The sequence below is a fragment of the Lithobates pipiens genome, unplaced genomic scaffold (genome assembly GCF_037356315.1).
Source record: "Lithobates pipiens isolate NorthernLeopardFrog02 unplaced genomic scaffold, aLitPip1_a1.2 Scaffold_3, whole genome shotgun sequence".
Lineage (NCBI taxonomy): Eukaryota > Metazoa > Chordata > Amphibia > Anura > Ranidae > Lithobates > Lithobates pipiens.
In genome coordinates this window covers 158,779,542-158,798,713 of record NW_027507790.1, presented here as the reverse complement: position 1 = coordinate 158,798,713, position 19,172 = coordinate 158,779,542, and the positions used below count along the sequence as shown (strand labels likewise).

General features: G+C 42.9%; 1 protein-coding gene across 2 annotated transcripts in view; it reads left to right on the top strand.

The window, feature by feature from the left end:
• The window catches only part of RASA1 (RAS p21 protein activator 1), a 159,009-nt gene that overhangs the window by 107,019 nt on the left and 32,818 nt on the right, over nt 1-19,172 (top strand). For both annotated transcript variants that reach the window (XM_077462433.1, XM_077462435.1), the window contains exons 13-18: nt 4,876-4,953; nt 6,897-7,054; nt 8,878-8,954; nt 9,050-9,222; nt 11,805-11,964; nt 13,170-13,312. In XM_077462433.1, coding sequence (XP_077318559.1) covers nt 4,876-4,953; nt 6,897-7,054; nt 8,878-8,954; nt 9,050-9,222; nt 11,805-11,964; nt 13,170-13,312 — 789 coding nt within the window. The remainder of the gene's footprint in view (nt 1-4,875; nt 4,954-6,896; nt 7,055-8,877; nt 8,955-9,049; nt 9,223-11,804; nt 11,965-13,169; nt 13,313-19,172) is intronic.

Below are 19,172 nucleotides of genomic sequence, written 5' to 3'. Positions count from 1 at the left end.
ATACCTGTACTGTACAGGTACCTGCACCCCCTCCCCCCTGAAAGGTGCCAATTGTGGCGCCTGAGGGGGGGAGGATTCCAATGAGCGGAAGGTCCACTTTAGGGTGGACCTCCGCTTTAATATATTTGTTTAATTGGGCCACAATGTGGTAAATTGGGTTTAATGTTCTTGGAGATTAAAAACAGGCATACATCATATATTCTAGCATAATTACAACTAGGAGAGTCAATAGTCTAGAACAATCTGGATGTTCTCATAGGTTATAGACTTAAGTGGTAATAAACCCAAATTTAATATGTTGCAGCTTACCAATCCTTATATGTGGTGGGCACATTCCTTTTTTAGGCTTTTTTCCCCCTTTATTTCACCTGGTTATCCTGCTAGTAAACATACTTCATTCCCTTGGGTATCTGGATGAAGTGGCAAAGCAGACACTTTTGGACAGCAGCATTGCCAGTCTAGGCGGAAGGTAGTGTTAGACCAGCACATGAACTTTACTAACAAACTGAAGCTTAACTCCAGCTAACACTTTTTATGCAGGTACAACAAACTGTTTTTTTTTCCCTTTTGAAGGCTCTACATGAATAAAAGCTGACTATTGTAAACACCCCTGTCAGTACTAAATTGTCTCATCTGTTATTTTGTCTGGACAGCTTGGAAGTTGAAAATAACGATTAGGGGCTGGATTACAAGGTGAAAATGAGGGGGGGGGCATCAGTTTAGGTAACAGAAGTGACATTCTGTCAGCTGCACATGTGTTTCACCGCTACCAGGTTTGCTAATCTGACATAAAACCTGCAGTCAGAAGGCGGCAGTGAACATCTTACTACACCCAGCACCTATGTCTTGAATTTAATAGTAATTTTAGCAATAAAGTGAGCGTATATAAATAAATTCAGTATATTGCCATCTGTGATGCTGTTTGTATGTTTAATTTTAAAAGCCTAAAGGTTTAGCGCTGAGCAGGGCGGGGTGTACCAACATGGCCTCCACCACCTTCCTACTGCTGACGTCCAGCTTCTTTCAAAATGTAACATCCAAACAGCATCACAGATGTCTGTGTGTGTGTGTGTGTATGTATGTATGTATGTATGTATATATATATATATATATATATATATATATATATATATATATATATATATATATATATATATATATATATACTCACACTCACTTTATTGCTAAAATTAATCTGAAATTCAAGATGTAGTAAGATATTCGCTGCCACCTTCTGACTGCAGTTGCTCTGCAAGAACGCAAGCACTACATCTAAGTATTTTTGAGTTGCTATTTATTAGGTTTTTTGGGGGTTTAATACCACTTTTTAACAATTCCAAGCTGCAGTTTCTAAAGCAAGAAAAATAATTTCTTGTATAGGGAGTTATGGACTCCAGAGAGAGAGACATTTTGCCCCTTTACAAAGCATCATTAAGACCTCTGGAAATGAGGTTTAAGTTTTTGGCACAATTTTTCAAAAAAATTTATTTGGGAACTGGAGAAAGTCAGGCAACCAAACTGAGAGGCATGGAGAACCTTGGCTATGAGCAAAAATGAGTTGAACTGAATTTATTCTGTCATTGGAAGAGGTGATTAAGGGGATACTATCACCATGTATAAATACATAAGTGGTGCATATAGTGAAATTTGGTGTAAAATTATTAATTTTAAGGTAATCACAAAGGAAAAGGGAGCACTATTTACATCTGGATTAAAATAGATTTAAACTCCACATACATAAGGGCTTCTTAACAGTAAGAGCTGTAAAAATGTGGAGTAGACTCCCTCCAACTTGTGGCCAGCTCCATATGTTTTTATAAAGAAAGTCTGGTTGCTTTACTCAATATACAAAATAATATAACTGGTTATTAACATTTATAGGTAATTTATAGGTAATTCACCAAGATTGTTGATTCAGTCGCATTGATGGGTTATTTTGCCAATCTACCTACACATTGTTAAAGTCCTTACATTGCTGAAAAATCACCACTTTCCTTTCCTTCAGCTTGGCTTTCTTGTTCCTGGCTGATCTCACGTTCAGGAATGTAATCCCATTGACACTACTCAATTGCTCCTTCAGATTTTCTCTCAAGGTATACTGGCAGACTCCTTAGAGACTGACAGTTTCTGGGTGTCTCCATGCAAGGTCACTGAGATGCTCCTTCCTACGTGGGGAGGTTATTTATCTCTATTAAATAGACCCCATTACATGCTTTCTGTAGATGTTGTGGCACTTGCTTTCCTTGCTCACCAAACATCTTCGGTTGTAGAACTGCTATACAGACTTTCACCCAGAGATCTCCCATCATCTGAAATTCACTGATGTTCATGAGTTAGGCACATTCCAACCACTTGGTTGGGTGCCCCTCTTCCATTCAGGCATGCAAATTTCCCATTACGCTTTATTTTCCTATTACTCATCCTGCAACCTTTGTACCTTTTCTGGTCTTGGTTTGGACTTGTATATCCTCTTCCTAACACCTTGACTTTTGCAAGTCTTGTGCACTCTTTATTTTTTTTTTTTTTCAAGAAGTTGCTTCCTTGGTGCCTGTTGCAACTCTTTGTCCCTCTGGAATCTTCCTCAGGTTATGTTACCCGTGTAGAGCCCTCCTCTATATTCAAATGGTTTGGCTTGGTAGGTCCTCTCCAAAAACAGAGCCTTATTCTCTCCATTGTGCTGGCAGCTGTAGTTCTGCCTTAGCTTCCCCTCCTCCTTCTTGGGAGCCCCTGCTTGTTCTTACATGACATGGGAACAAATTATCCTCGAAGTCAGTTCTTGCTTCCCTGGGGCTCTTATCTTTGGAAATGTAATTCTCCCTCCCATGTCCTGCTTTGAAGGCTTGTCAAACACTTCACCTAAGGCCGCGTACACACGGGCGGACTGTTCGCCCAACTTTGTCCGTCAAACAGTTTCGGCAAACAGTCCGCTCAAAATTAGCATGGACGGACATGGCCACACACGACGAACGAACAGTTTGCTGAAACCGTGCGCGATGACGTGAACGGCACGTACGACGGGACGAAAAATACGACGTCCTATACACTGCATTACAACTTTCGGCGTGTAAATCCTTTCTGAGCATGCGCGGAACTTAGTTTGACGAACAAGCCTACACACGGGCGGACTGTTCGCTCAAACAAGGTTTCAGCGGACAGTTTTACGGAATTTCCGAAAAACCTTGTTCGTCAAACTGTCCGCTGAAACTGTCCGCTGAAAGCCCACACACGAGCGGACTGTCCGCCCAAACACTGTTCAGCGGACAAAGTTGGGCGAACAGTCCGCCCGTGTGTACGCGGCCTTAGGGGTGTGGCTGCCTGCCTCACCTTCACTTGGGAACTTGCTACTTGTTTCCTCACAGGACATTCCCCTTATGGGATTCTTATCTCTTGCACTCCACTGAATAGGTTTTTTTTAATGGTTTTTCAACTCAGGGAGTGAGTGCCTATTAACATACCTGAGCCCATTCTCACAAAGATTATCTGGGTTCTTGGGCTTTTTACAGCATCTAGCATTTGCTTTTCTCACAAGTTGCATGGCCACCACCCGTTTCCTTCTTTGTTTTCAAAATTGCTTTTGATGGGTGGCTATTTAAACCTCTGCTGATCCATTCTTCGCATGCAAAGCGCTTCTGCTCTCAGCAGTCTGTTAGTTTGTTGACCCTTCTTGTTTTTTTCCTGTGACTTGTTCATGTTTTGGCTGGTTTGTTGCTCGTCGCTTGAATTATTGCTTGTCATGTCCCTTGATCTAAGAATCAATTTGTGTCCTGTACTATACAGTTCGCATAATCAGTATTTTGGCTTTCCCTATAAGTGTTACCTCTTTGTTTACAGCACAAGTCTCTCCCCTCTTTTCTCTGTGATCTCCTTATTGCATGATTAAAAAAGAAAAAAAGGCCCTCATGATGTGAGCAGGGTTATATGGGTACATTTTGGGCACAGTCCCAGCAAAGCTTTTCCCCAGTGCCTTAAATTTGGCATATAATTCAGTCTTAAGAATCAATCCCTGCTTCAGTGTAATATGCTTTCCCCCAGTCCTGTAACTGCTAGTTTTGCTAGACAACTAGCTTGATCTTCTATAGAGAAGTGGAAAAAAAACTGATAAAAATAACATACTCATAAGATCAACAAGTAATACAATTATTACCCTCTTAGATGATCATAGAGGAGTCTTTAGATGTACATGTAAGAGTTTGTTTAGTAATAGGGGAAGATATTAGTTTTTAGGGTTAGAAATGTGTAGCCCAGATGGGAAGAATCCAGTTAATTTTCCTGCTCATTGCTATGCATGACGTTGGGTCCAAATACAAAACAACCAACATTATTAGTCTGTTTGTAAAAGGACAAACATCTGTCACCATCAGTTTACCATATATTTTCAGCCATTTTTCAACATCTAAATTGGTTCTTTGTTTTTATGTGACGTTTTCTGTACCGTTCCCTGTGTTTTATAAGGTGATATGCAATTGCGACACAATTTTTTACCTGTCAACATTTGGTATCAAACTGATGAAAGCAGTTATTCCTTTGAGAACAGCTTTTTTTTTTTTCTACATTTGTTGCTTAATTGTTTGATGTGCATTCAGTACCTGCAGCATTTTCTAACTATATTAATAAATACTGAATATTGATTCAGATGGCACACTATGCCTAAACACTCCTAGTCTTTATAACGAGAGCCCTTGATTCTGGCATTGGGATAGAACATGTTTTGTATCGTTCTATACATAACCAACACCCTGTTCTCCCTTGATGCATCACATTTATTCAGTCTGTTAAGATAGGGTTTCTACCTTGGTTTCAAACTGTCATCTTCAAAAGAGTAGCTATAAATGGCTTTCTTTTATTGCGCTTTAACTTCTATTTTTCCTATACTAGGATTGGATGAAAAGTCTTCAGGCATTTTGTAGCTTACGGAAGACTACGCAAGCCACATCCAATAAGCGTCTTCGACAGGTTTGTATTTAAGTGAATATTGTAAAGCTATTGTGTGAAAGCAACAAACACTTCATGGCTTATATTAAAAACTGAACTCCAGGCAAACTGTTAAAGTAATTTTTTTTTTTTTTTAATTAGGGTGGAGAGGGATTCAAATACCTGTCAGGGTTTTATTTGTTGTCTGTGTCCTCTTTAGACAGATTCAACCTCTCTATTTGTCCTTTTTACTATTATCCGAGTGTGCAAGTGAAAGAAATTCACAAATTTTGGGTTGTCACCAGAACAGAACCAGAGGGGAAATCTTCCATTGGGGTCGTTGGTTCTGGTCACAGCCAATAATTGCCTCACTTTGAAGGAATTTTGAGTAATTTCCTGTTTTGGCTATAACAATGGTAGTGACAGGAAATCTCCCCAATGAGATACAGATGACAAACAGACAAGGGTTATAACATGCCCCTACTGTATCCAAATCGAAAAAAAAAAATCCCTTATTTATACTTTACTATCCAGCTGGAATGCCCATGTATAAACAGTCACTTTTGACAGCGCAACCAGGAAAGTGATTCCACTTTTTCTGTTGGGTGAGTTAAGGAATAGTGATGGGCTCGGGCGTATTCAGGTGGAACCCACCAGGAAGTCCTCACTGCACACCGCAAATCATAGGCAGTGAGGCATTTCCCAACCGGCAGCTGCACATACACATGCTGCCTATGATTGGAGGTGTGCAGTGCTGGCTTCCTGGTGGGTTCGATCCAAACACGCCCGAGCCCATTCCTATTGATTAATAGTGTTTTCAGCTCCCCAACCACTGCTTACTGATTAGATGTGAAGGAGCAGCCAGCACACGGATAGGTCATTAGCTCTGCTTTCTGTGCTCTCTAATGTTACTCATAATATTCATTGTCCACACATGGACATGCAGCATGGTTTGACTCCTACTGCCGCCCCTCCCTCTCCCAGTACTGCATTAATACTATCACTTAAAGCGTACCTTCAATAATTTTTTTTCAAATTTCCATCTATTTAATCTTCTGCCCTTGTTGTTTCAACTTTGGATAGTAAAACTTTTTTTTTTTTTTTCTGCCAGTAAATACCTTATACCAGTGATGGCGAACCTTGGCACCCCAGGTGTTTTGGAACTACATTTCCCATGATGCTCGGCTACACTGCAGAGTGCATGAGCATCATGGGAAAAGTAGTTCCAAAACATCTGGAGTGCCAAGGTTCGCCATCACTGCCTTATACAGTCCACTTCCTGTTTCTTGTCTGGTAAAAATCCTAGGCTTATGACATCATGCACAGCTCTCTCTCTTGTTAGTTTGCCAGCAAGGGAGGGGTGATGAAAGCTGCAGAGCTAAAGGTGTGTGTCTGTTTAAACCAAGGAAGTGAACAGGCAGCAGCTTCAGCTGCCCACAGTTAAAATGGCTGCAGCCAGCTCAGTGGAGGGAGATTTCTGCAACATATTTGGCAAGTACAGGATCACAGTATATATAAAATATGCAAAGTGGTTGGAGGGAAGCTTCGGAATGGCAAAGGGGTTTTTATTACAAATTATGTGAGCAGACAGTTCCTCTTTAAGTATATAAATATTCAGTTGGAAGCAGTTGTGCATGTGTGTTGTTAAAGCAATAATTTCAGTTAAATATAAAAAGAACAAAGCTATCACCACAAAAGAAGAGTGTAAACATTTACCACTTTTTTTGCTACTTTCACTGTCAAATGCCACTCCCTTAAAGTAAAATCATCCTCTAGACTCTGTTCACAGGACAGAGCTGGGTGAGTTTTGACCTAGCACAGGATAGCTCTCTGACAGGAAGTGTTGTAGAAGGAGACCGTACTGAGGTGAGTATTCAAAGCAGTGCCAGCACTAATTCTGCCTAGGTTTCTTAGATTGAAACAGTGTTCTTATTGAGTGAACATTTGTGCTACAGTCTAATCAAGCATTTCATTCCTCTTTCCAGGTCAGCAGTCTCCACTTGCACATAGAAGAAGCACACAAGCTCCCAGTCAAACACTTCACTAGTCCGTACTGCAATATTTACCTGAATAGTGTTCAGGTAGCCAAGACACATGCTCGTGATGGCCAAAATCCTGTTTGGTCAGAAGAGTTTTTCTTTGAGTAAGTTTTATGACCTGAATATATTTTGTGTAAAACTCTGTATATGTCTTTTTCAATCCTTATTTATGCCGTTCTTATTTTTTACCAAGTATGTCTCATTTAAAAACTGTCCTTTCCACTCTGATATGTATACTTAATAGTAAGACCCCTTTCACATGGAGGAGTTTTTTCAGGCGCTTTTGGGACAAAAATGGCATCTGTAAAGCACCTAAAAAATGCCTCCCCTGCAGCCCCAGTGTGGGAGCCTGAGTGCTTTCACACTGGGACAGTGCGATTGCAGGACGTTAGAAAATGTCCTGCAAACAGCATCTTTAGAGGTGGTGAAGGAGCAGTGTATGCAGTGCAACGCTCCTGTCCATTGACATGAATGGGCACCGCTGCTGGAGCGCCTGCAAAGCGTTTCGGCAGTGGCACTTTTTGGCACTATTAACCCTTTCCTCTGCTGCTAGTAGGGCTCAAAAATGGCCCTCTAGTGACCGAATAGTGGCGCTAAAACAGCGGTAAAGCGCCGCTAAAACTAGCGTCGTTTTTACTGTGAACGCCTCCCGCCCCAGTGAGAAAGGGGTCTAAAGAAAGAGAGTTAAAGCGCAACTATCGTTATGCCTTTATAGCAGGGGTAGGCATTCTGGGGCCCTCCAGCTGTAACAGAACTACAAGTCCCATCATGCCTCTGGGAGTAATTGTAATTGCCAGCCTTGTAATGCCTCATGGGAAATGTAGTTCCACAGCAGCTGGAGGGCTACTGGTTGCCTATCCTTGCTTTAGAGAAAGAAATAGGAGGGCTGTCACTGCTGACCTCTTAAAAATAATTGTTTGGCTTTCACTAGCTTTAGTACACTGAGTCATTATCACAGGATAAGCATACAGAAAAGGAAGTCAAAGTAATTTTAGAACTGTTGATATGCATACATCCCTTTTAGTGCCTCAGAAAGTATTGAAGTCACTGAATGAGCAAGAGAGCCAGGCAAATGGCATATTCAGAAAGAGGTCAGCAATAGCAGCCCAAATGTTCTGGCAGTACAGGTTTCTTTGAAGGGCGATACAAACATTACTGCTCCTGTTAGCTATTTTCTGTTTGGTCTTGTCAGTTCATTCTGTGGAATGCTAGTTCTTCAGAGCAGTGAATCTTCCCAGACTACCCACTTTATATGTCAGATAAAGGGAAAAACTAGCTGCTATTTAGATGACCTATAGTGCCCTGGAAACCTTTTTCCATGCATCAAAACTTTATTTTTTGAAAAATAAATGTCCCTAGATGGTGAATATCTGCCATAAAACAGTTGGAAAAAAAATAACCTAAAAAATAAAGATCACCTAAAACCATTAGTTTCCTTTAGGACTCATTCATACCCCTCAATTGTGGTAACATTGTTACATGTGTTAGCCTGTGGTTGCTCAGTATAGTGTCATACACTGCACTTGGAGAAAATGAGGCAGATCTATTTTTTTTTTTTTCATTGACAGCCTATTCGTTTGAATGGGCAGCAGTACTTCAATACAGATTAGTATGCCAGAACATGAAGGTTTGAATGTTTCCTGCTAATCAGCAAGTATGAGTTTTCAGCTATGTTTACTGGGGCCACATGCATGATGATGATGTGAATAACTGTTATTTGGTAACGACTAAGTCTGCTGTACCACAGTGATCGTGTGGTAAACTCAATAACTTGTGCAATTCTTTTACTGTGATGAAAACTTTCATTATCCTTTTTTTGAGTAACTTGTATACTTATAATAAATACGTGGTAATCTGCTAAAACATTCCCTAATGATTTATATGTTTTCATTAAATTATTCAGTGCAAATATGTATTCTTTTCCTAGTGATTTATCGCCTGACATAAACAGATTTGAGATTAGCCTCAGTAACAAAACAAAGAAAAGCAAAGACCCTGACATTTGTGAGTATGGTTTTAGATTTTATATATATGCCGCCATGAAGACGCATTTCTAGAATGTTCTCCTTATCACCAATTGTCATTCCCTATTGTTGCAGTATTTATGCGTTGCCAGTTACACCGATTGCAAAAAGGACATGCAATAGATGAATGGTTTCAGCTGAGTTCCCACATACCTCTGAAAGGTATCGAACCAGGGTCTTTGCGTGTCCGGGCAAGGTACTCTATGGAGAAAATCATGCCAGAAGAAGAGTACAACGAGTTCAAAGAGGTATTGTTTTGCTATGTCTACCCAAAACATTTTTTGTCCAGAGCTCCCTGTCTATGCACTGCTATGCGGCCCTTAGGCCATCACAATGCAGCAAATAGACTATAGGGATTTGCGAGAAGAAATATGGAAACAAAATGGGAGTATTCAGTCTTGACAATCTTGTTACCTGTTTAATCTTCCTCAAGAATAAAACAAATTTAAACTGGCTACAACTATACTTTAGTTCTTGGTCTTGCAATTAAAAAAATGATTGCTATAAATAATCCAGCAAAGGGAGTGTGTGACCCCTTCTTAGCCCAAATCCTATTATGATCATTTCTACCACAGCAAAGGGGAATTAAAATCAGAAAGCAGCACATGACTTATTTTGTGATGTACCCAAAAACGTAGGATTTCATGGAGCTAGTATAGAGCCTCGTACACACGATCAGATTTTTGGCAGGGAATTGTGTGATGATAGACTGTTTGCCTAAAAATCCAACCGTTAGTATGCTTCAGCAGACAATTGTTGTCCAACTTTCCGCCAATGTTGGATAGCAGGCTAAAAGATTTTCTGCGGACAACAGTCTGTTGTCAGATTTTCATATCATGTGTACACAAGTCCGTCGTCACACAAATGTCCAAAGTACAAACACGCATGCTTGGAATCAATGCTCACGAAACACCACATTTGCAGAAGGTGCCCAAAAGGGTGGTGCTCAAGAGATGAAATTCCACGTAGTATGTTGCTACATTCCTGTTTGTTGGCCGACAAGTGTGTGCCATTAGTATACAACACAAAATCCAGACACAGGCCCTTCGGACAAAAGTCTGACAACAATCTGATTGTGTGTACAAGGCTATACAGTCTAGTCATTTTTTGTTTTGTGGCAAAATTTTAGTGATTTAAGATCTTGGCCTTTAATTATTTGGTAATAAAATTGTTTTCAGGTGTGAGTGTACGCTCCTCCAATGATCAGACTTGTCCTCACGCCCATGCTGCACAGGCATTCACTGGCAAGCTCAGTGTACTTCTATTTGTGTACTACAATATCCACCAGGACACGCCAATTGTTCTGAGGAGAGGCAGAACAGCAGTCTGCCTATGTAAACAACAAGGAGCACACTTAAAGGGGTTGCAAACCCTCATCTCCCCCTCTGCACTGGGTCCCGGCTCTTGATTGGATAGATTGATAGCAGCGCAGCCATTGGCTCCCGTTGCTGTCAATCAAATCCAACGTCCAATATGCACGCAAATGCTGGACTTGGGAGTGCGCCCGCAAGGTAACTTCCCTTGGGAGAGCACTTCTAGGGGTTATCTAATGCGAGGAGGGGCCACTCTGTGCAAAACGAGCTGCACAGTGGAGGGAAGTATGACATGTTTGTTATACTAAAGAAATAAAACACAAAGCTTTAAAATCAATTTAACCCTTTTATCAGCCCTGATGTTAACCCCTTCCCTGCCAGTGTCATTATCACATTATTAGTATTAGTTCTGCATTCTTTTTAGCACTGATCACTGTAATAATGGCAATGGTCCCAAAAAGTGCCAGGTGTCTGTTTTCCACAATGTTGCAGTCCCGCTAAAAATTGCTGACCGCTGCCATTACAATTTAAAAAAAATTCTATAAATCTTACCATCCTTTGTAGACGCTATAACTTTTGCGCAAACCAATCAATATACACTTTTAGGGATTTTTTTTTTACCAAAAATATGTAGCAGAATACATATTGACCTAAATTGATGAAGAAATTTTGATTTACACTTTTTTTTTTTTTATTGGGAATTTTTTATAGCAGTAAGACAGGTTTTTTTTTTGTTTGTTTGTTTTTTTCAAAATTGTCGGTCTTATTTTTGCGCTATAAATAAAAATAAAAAAAAACCACAGGGGTGATCAAATACCACCAAAATAAAGCTCTGTATGTGGGGGAAAAAGGACATCAATTTTATTTGGGTTTAGAGTCGCACGACCATGCAATTGTCAGTTAAAATAACATAGTGCTGTATCGCAAAAAATGGCCCGGTCAGGAAGGGGGTAAAACCTTCTGGAGCTGAAGTGGTTAATCTGAATGAGTTGTTTTACACTGTGATCATTTACAATCACTTTAAGATTAAGGGTGCTTTCACACCGGTGCGCTTTAAACATGGTATGCTTTTTTTTTTCAAAAATGCATAACACGCTTTTACCACAATTTTGGTGTGTTTCTGGCTTCCTGACTCCCAGCATGCACCTGTGAAACATGTAACTCAAATAATTAACCAAAAACACAGATGCTGTGCACTTTTGATATATTTCCAATAGAAGGTGTATTTTTGGTGAATTTTTGAATAGTGTACAAAAGATCCCTCATTCCAGGTGATTTCATAACGCTGCACAGTTCCATAGGATTTAGAGGGGAATCCTTTTCGTCCACTTTTGTCGCGCTGGTAAGGTCTGTTCTAGCATTGCAAAAGTTCACCAGTCTGAAGGGGCCCTAAGCTAAGGGGCTAGGTTAAATGTCAGGATGAACAATTTACATTTTGACTTCTGCATAGTATTGTAGAACCACAGTATAATGTGTATTTGATTTCTTGATTATGATTGCCTTTCTTCTCTTTGTAGCTAATTCTTCAAAAAGAGCTTCATGTAGTCACAGCATTATCACATGTGTGTGGACAAGATCGTACACTACTAGCTAGCATTTTATTAAGGATTTTTCTACACGAAAAAGTGGAGTCATTACTTCTGCGAACACTAAATGACCGAGAGATTAGTGCGGAAGGTACTTGCTATACAGATCTTTATTACCAAATATCTGCTATGATGTGCTTGGCAGTAAGTATACAAGTGTAACAAATATAGCTGTGCTCATAAGTTGGCAGAATGTGTAAGGTTTACAGTTTATCTGAATCGCATAGTCGAGTATAGACCAGGCTATGCAAAGTATTTACTTGTTCTGAACGAGGGAATAACTAGTAGTGGTACTCATTTAGTGGAACCACATCCCGTGTGTATACTGTATACTACTGTGACCTATAACAATGCAAAAAAAAATCCACAACAATAGTGAGACTTTTTAGGTGTCAAACAAAATTCCATTAAAATCTCAGTTTGATTATAACAAAAATTGGGTTTTTGATGTTCCTGTTATTTTACTGTACATCACAGAACACCGAGCATCATCATAGCCATGATGATAGGGTTTTGCTACCACCTTTAGGTGATGGGACACTGGCAAAAAGACCCTCCTTGGCATAAAACCCTCCCAGCTTGGCAAGGCTTTAGTTTTTGTAGCAAACCATGAACCACAAGGAAAAAGGGTCATACTTTAGCTTCTGAATTCCAATAAAAGGCCTTGCCTATCCAGGGATCGAGTGCTGTTCTCGCCCCAGCCAGTTCTCTAGCCTTCGGGCCCCTAGTCCCAACATATTTACTAAAACCCCTTTCACACTGGGGAGCTTTGCAGGCGCTACAGCACTAAAAATAGTGCCTGCAAAGTGCCCTGAAAGAGCCACTGCTGTGTCTCCTTTCACACTGGAGCAGTGTGCTGGCAGGCCGGTAAAAAAAAAAAAAGTCCTGCTCAGCAGTATCGTTGAAGCAGGGAAGGAGCGGTGTATACACCGCTCCTGCCCATTGAAATCAATGGGGCAGTGCGGCTAGTACGCCGGCATAGTGCTACTGCAGCAGTGCTTTGTGTTGGTTTTAACCCTTTTTTGAACGCTAGCAGCCGAATAGTGCAGCAAAATTGCCGGTAAAGCGCCGCTAAAAATTGTGGCGTTTTACACCCCAGTGTGAAAAGAGACTAAGGGAAGCCTGCTGTAACTCCTTGCAAATTCACATTTGGCTTCCCACTGCGCGGGCCATGCTGTGCTTTGGGAATGGTCCCGTAGCCTTTTGGGACCTGATATCAGTTTTAACCTAGCATTGTTATAGTTCAGTGTGAGAAATATGTCCTCAATGTATGATTTGGGTTCTTTATAATTTTAGATGAAGCTACAACTCTGTTCCGTGCCACAACTTTGGCAAGCACACTCATGGAGCAATACATGAAAGCTACTGCAACTCCATTTGTTCATCATGCTCTCAAAGACACAATTTTGAAAATAATGGAAAGCAAACAGTCTTGTGAGGTAAGTAAATGTGAACAAATGAGAAACAGTTTGGTGTTAGGCACAGATAAACAAAGCTTCAGTTGCAGGCTATGTCACAGCCCAGCAGCTGTCTGCTGTTAAAAAGGCATCTAAAAAATGTCATGACAGTCAAATAATTAAATGGCCTGTACCATCTCTCTGCTGACCAGTCTGCAGTGGATTTTTTCTACGTGTAAGGCTGGCCTTGCACGCTTCCAGTCTCACAGTTGAGCAGGAAGCAGCCGAGATTCAAACCGTTAATGGGCAGGCTGAATGTACCAAGTTGATTGATCAACTTGGGTACAACCAGCCTGCTGGATTCTTTTGCGATTATTGCTAGCTTCTGTTATAGCCGCTAGCGATAATCACTGTCTTTTTCTGACGGGGATGGCTTCCGCAGACGATTGCTCGGCAGGAGTCGGCACTTTTGATGTTGGAGGAATCGTGTATATTTCTTTCCTGCAACCGTGATTGTAGGAAAAAAATTTGCAACATGTATGGCCTGCCTAACAGATTAGGTTGTAGGAACTGATGTAGACAGTCTGTATACCCTGCAAAATGTCTGTATCAAATAAATTGGCATTCTTCACTGGAAGTCTGTGTGTAGTAAGATATGAATTATTGGCAAATGTTTTTTGTACTGGTAAGTGCCTGAAACCTTGCATATCCTTCTAAATACTATTAATCGCTTTTATATAGCTAATTGTTTGGTCTTGTTATCCTTTAATAACAAGCTGCTCTTGAAAACTAGGTTTGTATTTATGAATTAAGATTTTAGAAGCAAGGTTTCCAATGCTGTGAGAATGCCATGAAAACTCAGTAAAGAAAAACATAATTTGATTTAATATTAGACGCTGTAATTCAACCAGACTAGATGTGCATTTTAGGCCCCTTTCACACGGCCGGACCGATCTGGTCTGCCTGTCAGTTTTCTAGGCAGACCTGATCAGGCCATCCATTGCCCTCTATAGAGTGGCGGGTGTCAATGGACATATGTCTTGACACCCTCCGACATCCGATATGCTAAGAACAGAGGGAAGAAGATTTGTTCCCCAGGTGTCTATTGCATCGGATGGCTGTCAGGTGTAAACATGTTCCGTTTTACAACTGACTGTCCATAGAGGAGAGCGAGCTGTGTCTGTGTCCACTCTGCATAAGCAGAGCAGACACGAATCAGCCATCTGCCTGCTCAGCAGAAATCGGCGGAAAAATTCCCTGCTAAGCAGGTGGACTCCTGGTGGTGTCAGCTCGTTTTAAGTGTAAAGGCTGTAGGGCAACTCCTTCAAAATTACTACTTAATTTCCCTGGAGTTTGATCACTTTTTTTTTTATAAAAAAGCACCGCTTTCTCTTATATTCACCGACCGACACAGCAGACATATTATAGTTATAACCCCTCACCCTGCTTCCTGCAGCTCAGTTTTTTTCTGCCTAGTGTAGGAGAAGGACCTGGCTCCCTGAGGGGACCATTGGTCTTGGGAATTTTTCATTTTTTTTCTGCAATTTTGATCCTGTGATCTACAATCAACAGCTGGGCTGGGTGACAGGCTGGATAATATAGATCCTTGAAGTAGTCTCCCCAGCCTGGCCATCTAGTGTGATCAGACCTTAGCTACACGCTGGGTCGGCCACGATATACCCCTTCTAATCCAGGGGCGGCCGGTGGGCTATATGCTCCGGGCACACATATGACTGGGCTACTGCTGTCCGTGTCACAGTGTGAAATGGCCGACAGCCACTCCGTACTGCTCGGGTGATGGGTCTGTGGTGGAATGCGTCCAGCAGTCCCGACAGGAGGGATAAGTACGGCTCACCCTGCCTCGGCAGTATGGAGCAGCTGGGCATTCCCTGGGAGGTCGACTGGGGGTCTCTCACTCTCCCTTTCCTCTCTCCCTGTCCCTCATTCCCTCCTCCCCCTGCTGGGGCCACTGTGTGACTGTGCATGAGGTGTGGTGCATGTACCTGGCAGGGGGGCTGCACTGGCTGTCAGGGTCCGCTCTTTCTTTGCCTGCTTTTTTCCTGTCAGTTTGGTATTCAAGCTGTTCGCCATGAGGGGAGGCCGTCACCATTTTGCTGAGGCCGCGGCCATTTTCCTGTAGCCTTATGCAAAATATATATATATATATATATATATATATATATATATATATATGCTGCCAGCCATTTTCTAGAAGGTTCAGCAGCCATTTTCTTGGTGATTTTTTTTTTGCTATAACGACCGGCGGCCATTTTCTTGTAGCCTCAGCGTGGTTTACCTCTAGTGTTGGTGTCTGTATACTTATAGAACAGCGTGACTTTTACTCTGGGTACGGCGGCAGGACCGTGCAGTACTCGGTCAGGGTGGTGAGCCCTGCGGGGGGGGGGGGGGGGGGCGGTCTCAGTCTAAAAAGCAGCTAGAAGGGTGGGATTATGTGTACCTTACCTTAAGTTCCTGAGTTGTGGCAAGCGAGCGAGGGTCAGCATGGTGTCAAAAGCCGGCACTTCTTCCCCAGACATCCCTGCTATTGCAACCGGCTCACCCGCACAAAATGCGGTGCCTATGGACTCTTTGTCAGTGGTCCTGGAGACCTTTGTGGCCAGGGTGGAGGCGGCATGCGGGCGCAAGGGGGTAAAAACTGCGCCCTGCCCCCCACCCACGGTGACAGGTGGCCCCTGTTCTGACATGTCAGAGGATGTGGACCAGGACTTTTTGGACAGTGAGTGAGACTGTGTCCGGGTTAACGCAGGAAAAAGCGATAGTAGGAACACTTATCACAGCAGTGTGGAATACCCTGAAGATACAGGATGCAGCAGGGACATCTGCATAAGTGGCAGTCCCTTTTGGGTCCCGCAAACCATCCCGCACGCCTAAGGTGTTTACGTATTTGACTTATTTTGATAAGTTCATCTACAAGGAATGGGGAAGCTCGCAATGGGTCTTTTCAATCACAAGAAGAATGGCGGTGCATTACCCCTTTGAGGAGAGCCTCCTGAAAAAAATGGGCGACTACTCCGGTCATTGACCCCCTGGTATCCAGGTTGAATAAAGTAACCACGATTCTGGTAGAAGGGTCTCCTGCCTTCAAGGACTCTGCCGACAGGAGGGCCGAAGCAGTGGCCCGGTCCATGTTTACGGTGGTGGGATCAGCCTTACGACCTGTGCTGGCCACGGCCTTGGTGTCACAGACACTTACTGAATGGGCAAAGTTGTTGCACCGTGAATTGGAGAAGCAATAGACTTGCCTGGTCTGCGTAGAACTGGCAGATCAGTAGGTGCATGGCCTTAAGTGTTTCTGTGATGCGGCCCTGGATACGGTCCCCCTGCTCTCTAGAGAATCAGTATCAGCAGTAGTGCTACGGCGCCTGATTTGGCTAAACTGCTGATCTGCAGACCAGGCATCTAAAAAAGCACTGGCGGATTTGCCCTTCCAAGATGATAGGCTATTTGGAGCCTCGCTGGATGACCTCATTAAAAATCTTACCGATGGGAAGAGCATGTTGCTCCCACAGTCCAGAGAGGGTAAGGAGACACGCCGTAGGCAAGGGCCCTCTTTTTCCACTCAGAAACTGCTTTTCCACCCCCCTCCGGGTCGGCAGGTAAGAGATCCCAGTCCGACAAGGCGCCAGCTGAAGGACAAAAGCGCCCCTGGTTTCGCAAGCCAAACAAGTCTGCGAGCAAAAATGTTACCGCATGAAGGTTTAACTCCGCCTGACTCTCAGGTGGGGGGTCGCGTTCCGGAGTTTGCAGCTCGGTGGACCTCCCTACTGTCCGACCAATGGGTCTGCAAACTGGTTTCATCGGGATACAAGTTAGTTTCTTTCTTGTCAGACAGATTCTTTCCCTCCAACCTTCATCTGAATGAATGAATGAAATACTTGTATAGCGCACAATGCGAACTGAATCGCCTCTAGGCTCATCGGAAAGCCCTGTTCAGGGCAGTACAGGACCTGCTGCTGATGGGGTGATAGTATCTGTACTGGCACTGGAAAAGTTTCAGGGATTCTACTCCAATCTGTTTGTAATCCCAAAGAAGTAAAGGGTGCGTCCAATCCTGGACCTCAAGGCCCTCAACAGCTTTGTGAAAGTGCAAAGGTTCAGGATGGAATCAGTTCACTCCGTGGTCACTGCACTCCATCAGGGGGACTTCCTGGGGTCCTTGGATATCAAGGACGCATGCTTACATGTACCCATATGCCTCAGGCATCAGGTTTCTGAGATTTTCAGTCAGGGAAGAGCACTACCAATTCGTGGCCCTCCCTTTTGGCCTGGCGTCAGCACCCTGAGTCTTCACCAAGGTGTTGGTGCCAGTTCTGGTGTTGAGGCAACGTGGGATCTCAATCGTGGGTTACCTAGACGACCTCTGAGGGCAGCTTCCGCCTCAGAATTAAGGGAGGATGTAGCAATCACCATACAGACTCCCGGGGAGTTTGGTTGGGTACTGAACCTAAAAAAGTCGGTGTTAATGTTGACTCAACGCCTGGAGTACCTGGGCTTACTGCTGGACTCCTCAGAAGCAAGAGTTTTTCTCCCATCAGACAAGCTGCAGACTTTTCAAGCTGCGGTGAAGTTGTTGGTGAACCTCAGGTGGTCGTTGCTGCGCTTCTACATGTGAGTCCTGGGCCTCATGGTAAAAATGGTTGAAAATATTAGGGAGATTCCCTTGTTGACTCTTTCTCAGAAAGTAGTCTTTCTAGTGGCTATTACATCTGCCAGAAGGGTTTCTGAGTTGGTGGCCTTGTCGTGCACGTCTCCCTACTTTGTACCTACTTGGTCCCCCACAAGGATAAGGCGGTGCTCCGTCTGCAGCCCTTTTTTCTTCCAAAGGTGGTTTCGGCCTTTCATCTAAATGAGGACATTGTGTTACCATCCCTATGTCCTAAGCTGACACATCTGAAAGAAGTTGCTTTACTTCCCTGGACATGGTATCTGTCTGCTACGTCTCCTTTCCGGAGGTCAGACTCTGTTTGTCTCGTGGTTGGTCCGAAGAAAGGTCTGGCGGTCTCATCGACCACCATCTCTCGGTGGATCAGATTGTGGTTCAGGCCTATGCCTTAAAGGGGTGCCCCCTTTTCCTGTCACGGCTAATTCCACCAGGACAATTGGAATCTCCTGGGCTTTTATTGCAATTCACACTTTCATTAAGTTACAAGTTTGTTGTGAACGCATCTTTAAATGCATAAGTTGGCTGTAGATTTTGATGGCGGCCGTTTTAAGTTGGCAATTTCTCTGAGGAGTTCCTCTTGTGGGTGAAGTTATTTCTTGCTGTTTCCACCCCTCGTTTTTTTTTTACACTGCTTGGGGATGTCCCTAAGGTCAAGATTTAAAGGAGCTGTGTCAGTCAATGAGCGAAAGAGAAAATTGGATTTTTGTACTCACCGTAAAATCCTTTTCTCTAAAGTTCATTGACTGACACAGCACCCCCACCCCTCCTAGTTTTGTTTGTACTGCTTTTTGATGAACTGAGCTGCAGGAAGCAGGATGAGGAGTTATAGCCAGTGGGACCGCCCCCTGTGCAGTCTTGCTGTTTTTACATGTGTTACATGTTCTGCCTAGTCCTCTCCTGAAGGTGGCATGATGACCCTAAGGTCAAGATTTAAAGGAGCTGTGTCCATCAATGAACTGTGTCCGTCAAGAAAAAAGGATTTTACGGTGAGTGCAAAAATCACATTATTTCGATGGGTTGGTGTCATACCATTGTTTTGCCCTTGTAAATATTCCTGGAAAGCGTGCCAATTCAGCCTATGTAATATCAAACCTTAATTCTTACTGGCGACATCTTTTCTTTTGTCCTAGGTTGCTTTACTCCAGTTTATGTACATGAACCCCAGTGCTGACACTAAATATAGTTACACCATTTTTGTTTACAGTATTTAGTTAGGCG